This window comes from Lycium ferocissimum, chromosome 6 (genome assembly GCF_029784015.1).
Source record: "Lycium ferocissimum isolate CSIRO_LF1 chromosome 6, AGI_CSIRO_Lferr_CH_V1, whole genome shotgun sequence".
In the NCBI taxonomy this organism is placed as follows: Eukaryota; Viridiplantae; Streptophyta; class Magnoliopsida; order Solanales; family Solanaceae; genus Lycium; species Lycium ferocissimum.
This window is the reverse complement of record NC_081347.1, coordinates 11,217,710-11,234,271: the sequence shown is the minus strand read 5'-3', so window position 1 is coordinate 11,234,271 and position 16,562 is coordinate 11,217,710. Positions and strand designations below refer to the sequence as shown.

General features: G+C 36.3%; 1 protein-coding gene across 4 annotated transcripts; it reads left to right on the top strand.

The window, feature by feature from the left end:
• Positions 1 to 61: 61 nt before the first annotated feature.
• Positions 62 to 9,263, top strand: LOC132059319 (uridylate kinase PUMPKIN, chloroplastic). 4 transcript variants are annotated; one of them, XM_059451905.1, is made up of 7 exons: positions 62 to 512; positions 2,696 to 2,796; positions 2,926 to 2,979; positions 3,762 to 3,853; positions 7,661 to 7,887; positions 8,516 to 8,692; positions 8,787 to 9,263. In XM_059451905.1, the coding sequence occupies exons 1-7, from the start codon at positions 506 to 508 to the stop codon at positions 8,894 to 8,896; spliced, it is 768 nt and encodes a 255-aa protein (XP_059307888.1). In that variant the 5' UTR covers positions 62 to 505; the 3' UTR covers positions 8,897 to 9,263. The 4 variants fall into 4 exon arrangements, with proteins under 4 accessions (XP_059307888.1, XP_059307885.1, XP_059307886.1 ...); XM_059451902.1 differs by having other exon boundaries at positions 2,649 to 2,796; XM_059451903.1 differs by having other exon boundaries at positions 62 to 535.
• The last annotated feature ends 7,299 nt before the right edge of the window (positions 9,264 to 16,562 follow it).

The following is a 16,562-nucleotide window of genomic DNA, read 5'->3' as shown; positions in this document are numbered from 1 at the left end:
TAAAAAAAAGTGAAAACCATCCATTATAAATATAGCCGAATGGGATTAGAAAGAGCCAAAGCAGAGTTTCCATTTCCTTTTCAATTGCACCATGAGCGATATTTTCCTTCAAAAGAGCACATTTTTCACGATCCCAATACATAATATTATCCATAAAAGGACAAGGACATCCCAAACTTTGTAAAACATAAAAAAGCCAAAATCAAGAAACCAAAAGTATCTCAGTAAGCCACAGAACTCAGAGAAAAAAAGTCTTTTAGCTTTTTGAATTGCAATTAACAGATTCTGAGCTTTTTCTTGTGATTTTTGTGTTGCAAAATTTTCTGCAGTTTTGTCATGCCTATGTCTACCACCTTTAGCCACCCTATTTCTTCTTCTCCTTCTATCTGTTTGGTGAAACCATTATACCAACAAAGTTCAATGCCAGTAAAATTTAATGTGTCTTATCATTCTTTGGTTGTGAAATGTTGCTCATCTCACATGGGACAATCTGCAGACCACGTAAATGGCAGGTACATCAACAACTTGATCAGTGGTAACTACCCTTTTGTGTTTGGGAATTTAGTGATGTTTTTTTATGGTTCTTGAATTTGCATTGTGAAATTGTCTGGCTTTAGTGGTATTAATTAAGTAGTTGTTGTTGTTGTTGTTTTGGCATAATACACATATAGACACCTTAACTTGGCCTCAACTGGCAACTAAGCACTCTAACTTTGAGAAGGCATATCTAGATACCTCAACTCATTCCCACGGTGTCTCGTCGACACCCGATGCTCAGTGGTGGACCTAGGATTTTTACCAAGTGGGTTCAATATATAAGAAATATATAAATAACATTGTATATACATATATATTTTTTAAAAACAGATTAAATATACATGTATATACAGTATTATTTTTCAACGAAGTGGGTTCATATGAACCCACTTGAAACCACATAGGACCGCCCTTGCCGATGCTGACGTGACACATAAATTTTGGAGGTGTTTAAATGATCATTTTGTAAGTTGGATTGTTCAACTGACACATTGGAGATGAGTTGTGGTGTCTAGATTTAAGTGCCTATCTATTATGCCTTTTTCTTTTTGGTTCGTTCTTTGTGCTATTGATAGGTTACATATGGTAATTTTACGAATTTCCCTGTTCATTTTCCCTATTTGGTTGGACAGAGTCAGTGGAATGTAATAGAGGTATTGGCAATTATAAATAGTTAACAGTGGAAATAACATGCACACGTTATAGGAGTGGAGTGGAATTTATCTTCAAAATATAAGCAACTACAAGCTAGAAAATAGTTTCAAGAAAAACATTTTATGTCATTGTAAATACCAATGAAAATGATTTCACAAGCGAGTGAAAATCATTATATACTTATACTTACAATGTGTTTCATGTTACGTCACTGTAAAAATAGTCTTTTTCTAAATGGTTTGCCAACAATGTTGAGTTACTGTAATGAATTTGTTGCTTTTCTTCTCTTTTCTTCTCTTTTTGTTTTGGTATTTATCTGTTTTGATCGATTTTCTTGAGCCGAGGTCTATCGGAAATAACCTCTCTACCCCACAAAGGTAGGGTTGTTGTTGTATTTATTTGTTTTGATCGTTGGTTTTGGGGCTAATTCTGGTAGTGCAGAATAGGGATGAAAATGATATAGAAAGCAAGCCGTTAACCTAAGGCACTTCGTAACTTTTGTTTAGATAGGTAAAGCATTTCGTAACAATTTTAGAAAATATTGAGTCCATAAATCCTAAGAAATATATGCAGAGGCCAACTGTGGAGGATAAATCATGTTGTACAAGTACTGGTTTAACTCTGCTCACCAAGGCTTACGGAAATGAGAAGAAATCACATAACGTTTTTTTTTTTTTTTTTTTTTTTTTTTTTGGCCTCCTTTGAATGCATATTTACTGTAAAATATTTGCATACCATTATGTGATCAAATTTAAGAAACTTTGGGAGATCACAGGCGATCCAGCAGGTGAAAATATGTGTTGATTTTGATTGATATGGTTCATGTGGTCCTTGATTGAATGCATAATAATTTGATATTATTTCAAAGAACTTCCAGGCTAAGGAACTTTAAGAAGTTTTGTTGGATATGAAGAAAAAAAAAAAAAAAAACAAAATAGAAACCAGAAGCATGAAATATTTTTTACCTAATAAAGGAGATCACTTCTTATGTTTCCATTAACTGATTGGCTTTGGTTGAATAGTCCAGTCATTCACATGATTTTTTTTTCTCCTTTTGATACGAGAATGTATTTGTAATCAACGCCACATGTAGCATAATCTGTTTACGTTTAGTTGAATACTTATATACTCTTTTAGTAACACTACGAAGGATCTCTTACATTTAACTGCTGGATCTTAGCATCAGTTAGGCATTTCCTGAATTTTGGTGTTTAATTATTTATGCTATTGAATCTTAAGTATGAGTATTATGCTATTGAATCTTAAGTATGAGTATGCACTTCCTAAACTATTAATTTCTTCCTACCTTATGACGCAACCAAGTTTTTCAGGTCGGTATTACATATACATCACCTTAACCTGATAATGTCAGTTGTTAGCCCTTGGACAACATAGCTTCGACAACTACTTTGCTCAGCTTTAGTTTGTGCATTTGTTTCTTCTTCAATGTGTTTCAGGCAACATCAGTCATCATCCATGGCTCCTTTTGGTGTCACAATGACAGATAATGGCAACCCTAAACCATCATATAAATGGCGTAGAGTGCTGCTTAAAGTTAGTGGCGAAGCACTGGCAGGAGATCAAGCACAAAACATCGACCCCAAGGTAAGAAGAGGAAAACTACTGAGGCTTTTTATGTTGCTGCAATGTTCTTTTCTTTTATGTACTACAAAATAAATGTTATTTCCTTTTCCATCCCCAGTGTTCTGATAGTTAGTCTTCCTCATCTTGTAGATTGCAATGGCCATTGCAAGGGAGGTGGCATCTGTTACTCGACTTGGCATTGAGGTAGAATATTTGAATAAATCATGTTCTTGTTGCTTAAATAGTCTCATCCTTTTTGAGGTGTAAAATTGGTACCACATTTCAAAGGTGTTAACTTTTACCGTTTGGTTTCAGTACTTCTCATATTTTGATTATCCCTTTAATCCCTATTCTTGATGAAGGTTCTTTAGCCATTTAATTATTATCTTCTCATGGACGGTTTGCCTGGTTCAATAAATCTTTATTTGGATAGAAGATGGTTTGGTTTGGTTTTGCTTTTGCTTCTTTTTGGAAAATAATTTGTTTGGAAGAAGTCATGTTGTGTGTTGGACGATCATTTGTCTTGGGAAGAATTGTTTGGATTAGGAGGAATTGTTTGGTTTTGGAAGAAACGGTTTTGTTTGTATTGGAAACCAACAACTTTATCAAAGGCAAAAAAATCCTGTTAATGTTTTCTAGAATAATAAGGCTTCTGTCACAATGGCATTTTGTTGTGTTTGTTGTGAAAAGTATCCTGCTGACAAAGTTACGGACTTCTAATTGTTTATGAAATGTTAAGCTACGGACTCTAATTTTCTTATCAAAGTTCTGTTCTACTGAAAGTATTCCAGTCCAATGAGATTTGCAAATATAGCTTGTGCCTTGTAATAGAATCCAATTATAGATTTTCGATCCCATTTTTCTAGCTTATTACATCTTTTGAATACCATATCATGATAAAATCAGTTTATCACTATTATTACCCATAGATAAACTTGGTTTAGTTTTGTCATAGATTTTTCTGAGTTGTTCTTACGATGCAGTAGGTTGCCATAGTTGTTGGTGGAGGTAATATCTTCCGTGGATCCTCTTGGGCAGGACGCAGCAGTCTGGATCGTTCATCTGCTGATTACATTGGGTACTTTTGTTGCTTTTAGTTTTTCGGTATTCTTTTACTGCTTTCAGAATTGTCTTCATTCTTTTACTCTAGAGAGAGATGAAATATGTCAACATATATTTTCATTCTCTGATGGCCATAGTAGGTTACTTATGAAGCAAGGGTAGAGGGTTTTTTTGGGGGGTGGGGGGGGGGTGGGGGGGGGTGGGGAGTGCTGGTTGTACTCCCTCAAAGACCACATGCGCAGAACTGCTAATTAAAGTGGAACTAAACTTTCAAGTTCTACTTTTGATTAAATGGCAATTTAATGTAGTATATTTTAGGTAAACATCTAAATATGTCAACATATATTTATTTTCCAATGGCTTTAGAAGGTGCCTGACGAAGCAAAGGGTGGATACTCCCACTATTTGTAGAAAGATGTCTAGTGTCGATTTGCTCATCGCCTGAAAGTTCCGTGAGGAAAAGGTGAAATAAAACTTATTTAGGGAGTGTGATAGGTTGAGACCTGATTCGGACGTTCAACATTGTGTTTTTCTCCTTTTCAGTTGTATGCTGTAAAGTAATAAGAAAAAGAAGTTTAAAGATAACCCTGCTTAAGGTTCTTGGGGCCTCAGCATGGCCATAGTGCTATGCCTCCTTGGTGAACAATAGTTGATATTGTTCAGTGGTTTTTTGCTGCTTCAGGGTTTCTAATATATACATAGTTCTCAATTACTAGTTTGGAGTATGAAAATCTGAATGTTCAGAGATAATCCCTTGGCTATGCAGATGCTTGATAGCAAGATATTTTTCTTCTAATGCAGATGCTTGATAGCAAGATATTTTTCTTCCCTCACTAGATGCAGTCCAAAAGATCCATTTACACCACCAAACTTTTTGGAGTAATGTTAAATTTGTTTTCCTTTATGTCATTGCGTATAAGTTTGAATGACATAGCAGATCAATATTACCATGAACTCCTAGATCCCAGAAAAGCTTTCACACCTTTTGCAGCATGGTTGTCCACATAGTCCTGCTGAGATACATTGACATTTTGTCATGCTTTATTGAACTATTTCTTGGAGTAACAATAGCGTGTTGTTGATCTGCACCTAAGGTTGTGACCTAGTGTTCATTGAAATTGGTGCAAACTTTGGAGATCAGAGTTCAAATACCAGCAGAGGCAAAAGAAGGACGTGATTTCTTCCCATATGTCTAGGCCTTGGTGCACAGAGTATCCCGATATCCTGTGATGGTGGGAAGTAGTAGGTGCCCCGTGGAATAGTCGAGGTGCGCGCAAGTTGGACCGACCACTACTGGTATCGTAAAAATAAAATAATGTTTTTGGTCTGTTTGTCTGACCTGACTAGCTTCCATACTTGAGAGAATCAAATGACTTCCAATTTTAGATCTTTGCGTGTCATGAGTAGCCGAAGTAGTTAAAGGATGGCTGTGCAATTTGCTTATAGAAGTAGAAGTTTCACATACAAATCAGGTATTCACCAGCTGATGATTTGCTCTCCTCCTGAGCATTGGTTTCACTTATGACTAAGTCTAGAATTGGCAAAAGATGTTCCCAACCATGGACAGTCTCAAAATTATCTCATCAATTTTTCAACACTACATACAGAGGCGGACCCACATGGAAGGGTAGGAGTGCACGTGCACTCCCACCCTTCGGAAAAAATTATGTATACATATGTGTATATACCTTGAGAAATTAATATATATTTAATTGTGCACTCTAACAAACGAAAGTGTCTTTGGGGCACGTTGGTTGCAACTGTTGCTTCCCTTACATGTCACCCTGGATCGAACCCGAATGTCACTTTTAATTATTTTTTTGAGCCTATTTTTAGGAAAACAATAAGCGTTAAATAAGTTATTTGGATTCGAACTCGCACCGTCACCACATGTTGCACGACCTTAGCCAACGAGCTATCTCTTTCATTTGCTTCACTGTATTAAATTTTATTTATTACACATATTTTACCTATATACTTGTATTTTCGCCACTGCTACTCTATTAATGACCGCTCCGACACGGTATTGTCCCTCAGTCGTCATTAAATTTTTTGTTGGCGTTTATGTCAAGATAATGGTGCCCCCGCTGTCTTAAAATCCTGGGTCCGCCTCTGACTACATAGGGTTTGCTATTAGGACATGCAGTGAGAACAGTGCCGCATCAAGTAACTGGAATTTTTTGCCATTAAACCTGCGAATCACGACCGTGTAATTTTATAACCATGATCCTTTATGATGCTTTTCTTTCTTAACTGTTGCATCACGACTACATGCATGACTAGCCCATGCAATAAGGAATTTTCGACATCCAAGATTTTCTTTACTAAGCACAGTATTGCTCTGCATCAGTACCTTTACCCACTGTTTCTTACAAACGGTCAGATATATCTCCTTAATCCATCACCTATATTTGAACATATATATTCATTATAGACCTAAAACATTCACTTGGGGATCTTCTTTTTCCTTTTAAGTGACAATCAAGTCAAATGGTTCCTCAAATCAAACAATATGATTTTGAGCAGGTTAGAAGAAGGCTTTAGGCCTTCTTTCTCTGTAGTTTTGCGCTTCACACTATTTTAAAATATTGGCCTGACTGAGTAACTAACAGAGTCAAGGATGAAACCCATGCCAATCCTAGTACAAATTGGAAATTCTTGACATTCCGACTAGCATTTAACAGGGACAAATACCTAGACTCTGTATATGAGTAATAATAACTACTTGGGTCAATAGAACACATAGCTGTTCCAAGTAAATATGGTTTTTCTATAAGGTAAAGGTTTATTGATAAAGTACCAAGATGATACAAAAGAGTACAAAGCTCATACATAATGGAACCAGGTAGTCTACTAAACGTTCCTCCCTGACAAATCCAAAAAGTCCATGAATTGATTCAAACTATCTATCAAGCTACTTTTACACCAGAAGTACAGATTATGCAAACATTTGTTTTTAGTTCTAGAGAGATGACCTTTTTGCCCTTCAAAACATGCTTTGTTCCTCTCCAAGCATAAAGGCCAGAATACGCAAAGCGGCTAGGTTCCAAGTAAATATTGTTAGCCAGATGACTTGGAGTGAACCTGATTTAAGTGTGAACTCTGGTATTAACCTCGTAAGCTCGTTCGTTAATAACTCTATTTTGGTCTTCTTTATAAGTGTGCTAGGCACTTTAAGAAATTGAATGGATCATAAAATATTCTGAGCTTCGAAATAAAACAACCAATCTATGGTTGTGTTTAAGTTTCTTTTTCCCTTTATTGTTTCTTTTCCTTTTAGTTTTCTTTATCTATCCTGGGAGGTAAGGTGGCTTGAAAGCTAAGTCAAGCAAAACTTCTCGATATCTTCGTTTGACATGAATCTATAACAACTTTACTTTTTGTTATTTGGTTTTCCATTGTTTATCAATCCATTCTTGGTTCAGTAAAGGCTTTCACACCATGAACGGATATGAATAAAGCCTGATGGAGCAGAATCGAGGATTTATGTCTAACTCAACTAGTTCGAGATGAACCATTGTCGTAACTTTTATATCATATTTCTCATAAGAGGAAGTCTTAGGTGTACATACAGATGTCTAAGCCTTATAACATCTATTTAGGCTTTTAACCTAATGTTCGGATAATAGGATCTATGATGCGTTCTTATTTGGTAGATGCGATCTTGTTCAATATGCTATATCCATGTAGGTGCTTGAGTTTTTATATTCATGTTATCCACTTAAAATTTTGATTTATCAATGCATGTGCCCATGCGCCCGAGAGAGACTTGAGCATTGTTTAAGTAACTGTTCTCAGTGAATGTGTTATTACTGTAATTCAGGATGTTAGCAACTGTCATGAATGCAATATTTTTACAAGCGACAATGGAGAGCATTGGAATCCCTACAAGAGTTCAAACTGCTTTTCGAATGTCAGAAGTTGCTGAACCTTATATACGTAGAAGGGCTGTCAGGCACCTTGAAAAAGGGAGGGTAGTCATTTTTGCAGCAGGAACTGGGAATCCTTTCTTTACAACAGATACTGCTGCAGCCCTGCGTTGTGCGGAGAGTGAGTTCTTTTTTCTGTCTTTGCATATACTGATTTTCGACATGCATGAGTTGAAAGTGGATTCAATGCAAACTCCTTTCCAAACTTTTCAAAAATAAAAGAGAAAAAGATAACAAACTATTGAACAACATTTTAACAGCTCACTATTTACATAAAAGTCATTCATATCTGAAAATCATTCACAAATTAATTGGCCTTTAGATCCTTTAACGATCGGTGATTTCTTCCCATCTGTTCAAGCCTTGGCGGACAGAGTTGGTGACTGTGCTAATGGGGGATAGCAAGTACATGTGAATTTAGTCGAGGTGCGCGGAAGCTGGCTTAGACACCATTGGTATACAAAAATAACAAATAAAAATAAAAATAAGTTGGCTTTAGATGTGGCTTTGCGAAAGTTTCTCATCAACCATCTTCGTTGTCTTTATGCCGAGCCTTTCTTCCTTTAACTATTTAAGATTTTAAGTAAAATTCTAGTGTTCACCCCTTCTGAAGATGATTACACTTTTACCGAACTTAGAAGCTGATTAAATAATGTTTATAAAATACTTTTGTACTAATGTACATCGTTAGTCTTCATATCTTGTTTTCATTTTCCTCACACTTTTTGGAGTTTCTGAATGCTATGAAGTTAATGCTGAGGTGGTGCTGAAGGCAACAAATGTTGACGGAGTCTTTGATGATGACCCTCGGCGTAACCCTGATGCTCGACTTCAGAAAACCCTGACTTACCATGATGTAACATCTAAGGAACTTTCCGTGATGGACATGACTGCAATTACGTTGTGCCAAGAAAATAATATTCCTGGTATGATCTCTTCAACCTCCTTCATTAACTAGCTCTTCTCTTTTAGACCAACTTACGAAATCACTGCTTTAACATGATTCCTTTTGTGATGCAGTCATCGTTTTTAATCTCAATAAGCCTGGTAATATTACAAAAGCTATCAAAGGAGAGGGTGTCGGCACATTGATTGGTAACTACGGGACTTCCGAAACTGCGAGGACGTAGAGGTAAGAAGTCTGTTTTAGCAGGTGGGATGTTGGAAGTTAGCAAGTTGCTTGCAGCTATAATCTTGAATACATTATCAGAGAACTGAGTCTGAAGAAAGTGCAGCAAAAGTTAGCACTCAATGCATGGCAAGAAAGGTGAATTTTTCCCCTTCTTGATTGAAAGCCATGAATTTTGAAGTAGTCTACTAAAATGAGTATAGTTTCTTGGATCTTAATGTAGACACCTATGTTGTGTGTGTGTATATATACACACATTACAGAAGATGGTATGATGATTTGTCCCTTCGTCGAACAGTGAGCATTTTTTATACGTGCTGAACTTTTAGCCACAGATGTATTTTAAATGGTTCCTTTATGTTGTCGACATTCCACTTCTTTTTCCTATCATCGGTTCCCTTCTTCCTAGCGGTGGAGCTAGAAGGGCTGAAAGGGGTCACCCAAATCTCTTTGTTGGAAAATCACACAATGTAACTTTTTTTTTATTTTTATTTTTTATTTTTATGTATATATAATAAATAATGAACCCTTAGTGAAAATATTACCCCCCTCCCCACCCCCCCAACCCCAACAAAAAAAAAAAAAATTCTTCTCACACCCCGACCCCTACAGGCAAAAGTAAAATAGTATGTACTTTTAAATAAATTTAAGTAATAAATTATAAAATCTACCAATTAAAAACATTATGTTGTATGGTACTTCGATATCTGTCGAACATTCCCCAAATTAAGGAACTCAAAATGTCATTCTATAGGCATGGTAAAAATTACTTACACTACTCGATGCTTACACTAAACAAAATGAATGGAAGACGTGATTTTGCATACACACTTATTTCTTATTGTGATATGTATAACTTTCAACTATTGAGGTTAACTTGTTAGGTGTAAACACGGACTGAGTATTTACCGCACTCTCCCTCCTTAATGATGGGTGTATCATATCAAAAAGTAAAGCGAAAAGAAAATACCACTTTGATGATAGCTCGTAATGCTATGCTGCATCTCTTCGACACCGAGACTTTTTATCATGCCTTTTGATTGTTGCATTTTGTTGAGATGTATATTAAAAAACCCTCATCTACTAATCTCCAGTTACAAGGGGCTATTTTTGTCACTTTCTTAATTAAGATCCACAGAGTTGAAATGCTAAAAGGGGAAGGGGAAAGAAAAACGACAGAAAGAAATAGTCAAAGTCAAAGTAGACGGAAAGTCAACGGATGTAAAGTCAAAGATGTGTTGCTTAAACAAAGGATGTTTGACAGAGGAATAATATGAGGGTGGGCAAAATCGGTGGAAATACATTGGGACCACAAAACAGATACTCGACAATTCCTCTGAAAACCATCATGGATGTTGTGCGGCGGATGAGGCTGCTTCTCCTCCATTATAAATCTCGAGTTCGAACTTGTCAACATTTCCCTTCCCTTCCCTTCCAACTATTTTCATTACAAGAAAAAAAAAAGAATTCCTTGTGTTTTTCTTTTCTTATTTTCTAATTTTCCTATTTGAAAAGTAAAAGAAAAAGATTTATTTCTTGAAAATGAGTATTGCAGGGTGTTCTAGTCTTGATAACACATATATTAAAAGAAAAAAATATCCCTATGTTGTTATTGGGTCTTCTAAAGAATGAACCTCATCCGACTTAGTCATCGAACTATTCGAAATGTCTTATCATGTCACTCGTTAATAGTTGGGTTCATTTATACTATTGCCGTGACACATTTAGTTCATTCGAGCCACTAACTACTAACAAATCCCTACTACTATCAAATTTTATCACGTGTCGTAATCTAAGCATTTCATTACTTGGTTAAATTCTCAGGATGGAATACGTAAGTTTGATTTGTAAGTTTGATTTTTCTATTACCCATGTCGTGGTTTTATCCATAGTCGAATTTTTTTTTCCTTACTCATGACCATCTGTGCGACTAATTATGCCTAACAATGGCTTTCCAAAGTTTCGTTGTCCATGTTTACTTAGCCCTTATCCGGAGGAGGATTCAGGATTAAAGTTTATCAACTTCTATAATCTCAAATTAATACAATAACAATCATGATTAACTATTAAATATTTGATAAATTTCGTAATACATGTATATGTAGGGTTGATAATATATTACTGAGCTCACGTGAACCTAAGCCTGTCAAACGGGCGGGCGGGCCGGGCGGGTTTGAGGTTTGGGGAAAGGAGGTCCGGGTTTGAGGAGGATACAAGTGGGCTAATTGGGCCACGGGGCAGGAGCCATAGTTGGCTGGGTTTGAGGAGGAAAGGGTGTTCGGCTGACCTCCTTGGGGTAGGGATACATAGTGGGCTAATTGGGCCAGGCCGGGTTTTAGTTAATGGGCGGAGCCGGGTTTTAGTTAAGGGGCCGAGCCGGGTTTTAATTATTTTTACAAAAAGTTCTCATACTAAAATTTATTAACTTTGATACTTTAAAATCTAGTTGTTGCCAATTTTATTTTAACTAACAAGTTCCTTAAATTATACTTTGGCCCTATTTTCAATCTATAAATACAATTCATTCTTCTCCATATTATCTCACAATTCCAACCTAAACAAATTCCCTTTTGTGTCCTTAAAAAACGAAAGAAACGGTTGTCTCCTAATTAATAGGAGCCCTTTTCCTAGCCTAAAAATTAGGGACACGAATTCATTCATTTTTTTGGGGCATGGAAAATGTGGGCAATTTGTTAATTTCCTTTTCTATTATATTTCTATATTGGAAACATAATTGCTTTATTATTTTCAAGTTTGAATAGTATACATATTATTTAACCTTGTTATAAATTTGGATGATGATGCTTATGTGTTTATAGGTCAATAGTATGTGAGATAAGCCTATATTATGAGTACATATCAAATATTGTATATATGTAAACTGTATATTTGAAATAATATACTGCAAATGTAAATGGCTTAATATATATTAGCTTTTAAGTCAACAAATAAATCAATAATATATACATTAATTAATTAGTCTTAAAATAAACATACAAAGAGAATAATTTGTGTATGTTGAAAAAAGGAACAAAATATGAAATTCCAGATTCGGTGGGATCTCATTTAATTATCAATCAATGCAGAATTTTATAAATTTATTAATATATATAAATGTGCCATTTGTGTTACTAAACTCTATAAAATGTGTTCCACCTAGTAAAAATCTCCTTTATTAATTCAAAAAAAAAATTGTTGTTGGGCGGTCCCTGCCTCGGGTGGGCGGGGAAGCAGGCGGTGCCTCGGTGGGCGGCCAGCTACATGGCATGTCCGGCCCCTAAATTGTTCCACTAGCCCGGCCACTACCCTCTTACCTTGGTTAAGTTTGGGCCGGTTATGGCTGGGTTAGGTGGCGGCTTCGGGCGACTCGGCCCAATTGACAGGTTTACGTGAACCCGTAACTTCAAAATTAGATCTCCATATTTTATTAACTTTTCCATTTATCTCCATATATTTACATATCTTCCGAAGCTTAGTAGCGGATGTAAGATTTTGTTCAAATAGATTTAACAAAAATTTTAGGCGACTACCTTGTTTGGCTAAGCTTTTTAGAAGCTAAAAATATGTATTTTTTTGAAGAAAAAGTGTTTATCTTAAAGAGTTGAGGTGTTTGGTCAAGCTTTTAGGAAAAAAATAAATATTTTGAGTAGTAGTAAATGTTATTTTTCATAAGCTAAAAAAGGTAGTTTCTCTACATAAGCACTTTTGATATTTTAGGCAAACACAAATTGTTGCTCTAATATTGCAAAAATGTTTTTTCAAAGAGATTAGCTAAACACAAACTATATTTTCTCCAAAAGTACTTTGCCAAAAGTATTTCTAACAAGAAAACTTTATTTAAAATAAAAAGATTTTAAAAGTTAATCCAAACACATGAGAATTCATTACAACAAATACTAGGGGCGGTATTAGAGGCTCGTCAATCAACTACTGCTTGTTATTCTATTTATAGATTGTGTTGGAGAGTATGCACTTATCACTTATTCAAGTTTGTCTTTAACGTATGTCCTCACATGTGAGATTGTATTGGGCTAAATTCGTATAACACAGCTGGACTAATGCCTTTAAAACACGTGGCAAAAGGGATAAGTCAAGGATGAGTCAACACCTAGTTTCACCGAAGGTGGCCTCATTGTACCGGAGGCATCGCCAGGCTCGAAAGACCGTTGGAATAGCTCCAGAAGAGAACTCAACGGACTGCCATTACAAATTGGGCTTAGCGTTACCCGCATGGTGTTATTAGGCTTAATGGTCCTCTTTATTGCTTATTATTTTTACGTAATTAATGATCATTATGAGCAGCGGCACAATACTTGGAATGTGTACCCCTAGTTCTTGGTATAAATAGGGATTGTCATTCCCATTATAAGGACACAAGATTCAAGAGATAAATACATAATATAAAGGATACATCTGCCACATCCCATATGTTTTTTTCATTTTGTTCTAAAGTTGTCAAGGTTGCATTTACAAGCTTGGCTAAACTCACAAGCGTTAAGCCATATCAAGGCTTAGGCTAGATTTACTTTAAGCGCAATTTCATTTCATTTATTTCAATTGTATTCATTTATCACATATACTTATTGGTCACTTTGATCTACGTGTCCTTGACCACGAACACAAATTCAACTGAACCGTTTTCCGGGTAAACAATTTGGCGCCCACCGTTAGGCCAGGATAGTTGTGGTTGTCACTGTGACCATTGTTTGTCTTACTAACTTTTTTTTGAGTTCTGTGTTTGCCTAAGTATCAGTTTCAGGTATGACAGGAGTAAACAACAACGCGAACACCGGAAGCCAGTCAGGCAACAGTCAGCTAGGTCCGGACGATTTGCCCCTTCAAGTACCAGCAAAAGGCTTTGCAACCCCAGAATGTGGGTGGGGATACAACAGAAGGAGAACAGGACCGCCGCACCACCGAAGAAGAAGTTCTTACCGACGAAACTGCTAAGGAGTCAATTGTCACGTCCCAAAACCCACCCTAGACGTGACCGACATCCGACGTCATGAACAACATCGGAAGAATCTAAAAGATGCAATAATAACACTTGAACCCTCCAGGTTCAATAATCACCGCCAACAGTTTATAAAATAAATTCAAACGGATCATGAGATATGAATTAAATTAGCGGAAGTCTTTAATATTATAAACTAAATTAAGCGTATCACGTGCCCAAGAGTTAAACAACTCGATAACTACCCACAAGAATGTATACTATCTATGGAGCTTCTAAGATAATAAAGAGTGTCTAAAAACATCGCGACGTAGCCCGAAACTAAAATACAAAAAAAAAAGAAGGTAAAGATAGAATGGTGCCCCACGAACAATCATGTGGGCTCACCGAATAGTCTCGAAAGCAACAAGTTCTCTTAAGTCGTAGGCGTATCACGAACCTGCTCCTCAATGATACCTAACATACCATAAAAAATAACAATGGTATGCCTGAGTACTGGGTACTCAGTGAGTGCCTAAGAGGCAATAGTTAACAACACCAAAGTAAGGTAGTAAAATCAATAAAATGATATCAAAAGAAACAGTTCAACTCCAGAGAACAAGTAAGCCAGTAAACTAGGAAAATCACCAATAAGAGTTAACATACAGGAATATATCAAGTTCCACTTATGTTACCGTTCACATCATTTCTGTGTTTCACTTACGAACTCAAGTTTTCCATAAGCCACTCACAAGCAACAAAGATACAAAACAAGCCACTTACAGGCAAATCAATCAGTCGATACTCTGGGCTAGGAAACCACGGAGGCTAATCGTCCTCTGGACTAGCACGGCAATAGATACTCCGAGCTAGGAAGCAACAGAGGTCAATCATCCTCTAGACTGACACAATAATAGATACTCCGGGCTAGGAAGCAACGGAGGTCAATCATCCTCTGGACTGACACAGCAATAGATACTCCGGGCTAGGAAACAACGGAGGTTAATCATCGTCTGGACTGACACAGCAATACTCGTATTGATACGTTAGGATCCATACGGCTAATCATCCTCTGGACTAGAACAGCTTGCCCATACAGGCCCAAACACAAACAAAATATAAATCATGGCATATTACCGAATCATCAATCATGGCTTAGAGGCGAATCTCACTTCTCAAGTCATCATCTCAAAATAGAGGCATTTCAAGTCATAACCAATTTAGAATCTTATTCAAATCTCTTATTCAATTTTAAGTTCAAGAAACCCGTTCAACAACAAAACAAGTTTAAGTTTCAACCTTTGGAAAAATAAGTTCAATCATCCAATAATGGGAAAAGTGAGTTTCACAAAGTAGTATAGTTCGTATAAGGTTCGATGCGGGCTTGCCCCTACACACGCATGACCTTGTCTAAAAGAAATCATCTTTAATTCCAAAAGAACTTCCACCAAACAAAAGTTATAATCAAGTTCATATTCCATAGAAAGATTTCAAGTCACAAGTAATCATCCACATATTTAAACAAGATAACATACTTCAAAAAGAAGGATTTTTGGAAATCTAGACATACTTGAAAAGACGATTTTTGAAATATAGACATACACCAAAGAAGGTTTTCAAAAGAGACATACTTAAAGAAAGATTTTTAGGAAATCTAGACATACTTGAAAAGGCGATTTTTGAATTATAGACATACCTCGAATCTCGGTCAAACGCACTTTCCAATATTCAATAATCACACTACAATGGTTTTAGATGAAAAATATTAGAGCTTTAATCTAATTCTACCCATATACCCCCTTTATAGAAAAACTAGGGTTTTGATGTCTAGAACGTGTTCTTGAACACTTCATGAATCAATCATGGATTCTAATCCCATAGGATAACCTACACTAGTCTAAACCCTTTCAATAACATCAGAAAAGTCGAGGATGATACCTTATTGAAGGAATCTCAACGTCTCCAAACGTCCTTTTCTTCTTCTCTTTCTTGGGTTTTAAGAATCTAGGGTTTTTGGAAGATGAACTAGTGTTAATTTGATGTAGCAATGATAGGAATTGATCAAGAACATACCTTATATGTTTTGGGGAAGCCCTAGGGTTATTTCTTCTCAAAAAATCGGCCAAAGATGAAGTAGAATGAAGGTTTAAGAAAATTTCACGTTCTGGGGGTTTTTATAATCGAGCAAGGCGCGTGACACATCCCGTGAATCATACGTTTGACCCGTGAAATGAAGCCCTACCACACGACGTGACAGAGGGGCATGATTTTTGGTGTTCATCCTGAGATTCGCAGGATTGAACCGCAGGATGATCCCGCGAAACGCATTTTAGTAAAACGGACATAACTTTTTACTCGGAAGTCCGTTTAAGCTCCAATTTATATATTTGGAAAGGTATTTAAAATATCTACAACTTCTATTAGAGGAAGTTTTCCCAAATTATCAATAGATTTTCACGAAATGGGCCTACAAGACAGGTCAACAAAACTTAGGCGATTTTAAGAACTCTTACGAACTTCACTACTTGGTTTGATTTTATCATGACTATATTTCACCCAAATTCATCCCAAAAGGATTCATGTAGTTAAAATATCACATTTACACCCATTATACACATTCACGCCTAAATCAAATTTACGGAGTGTTACATCAATGCAGATCCCGAGAGAGCAAAGTTACGCTATGAGGGCATGGAGCAGATGAGGCAGGTTATCAGATCCCTCACGACAGTTC

Bases quoted from the DNA above. Each gene is read 5' to 3' on its own strand.
- LOC132059319 (XM_059451902.1), top strand. From the start codon at position 337: ATGCCTATGTCTACCACCTTTAGCCACCCTATTTCTTCTTCTCCTTCT. The intron at 2,797-2,925 runs GTAAGAAGAGGA...CTCATCTTGTAG, and splicing joins CACAAAACATCGACCCCAAG to ATTGCAATGGCCATTGCAAG. The intron at 3,854-7,660 runs GTACTTTTGTTG...ACTGTAATTCAG, and splicing joins TCATCTGCTGATTACATTGG to GATGTTAGCAACTGTCATGA.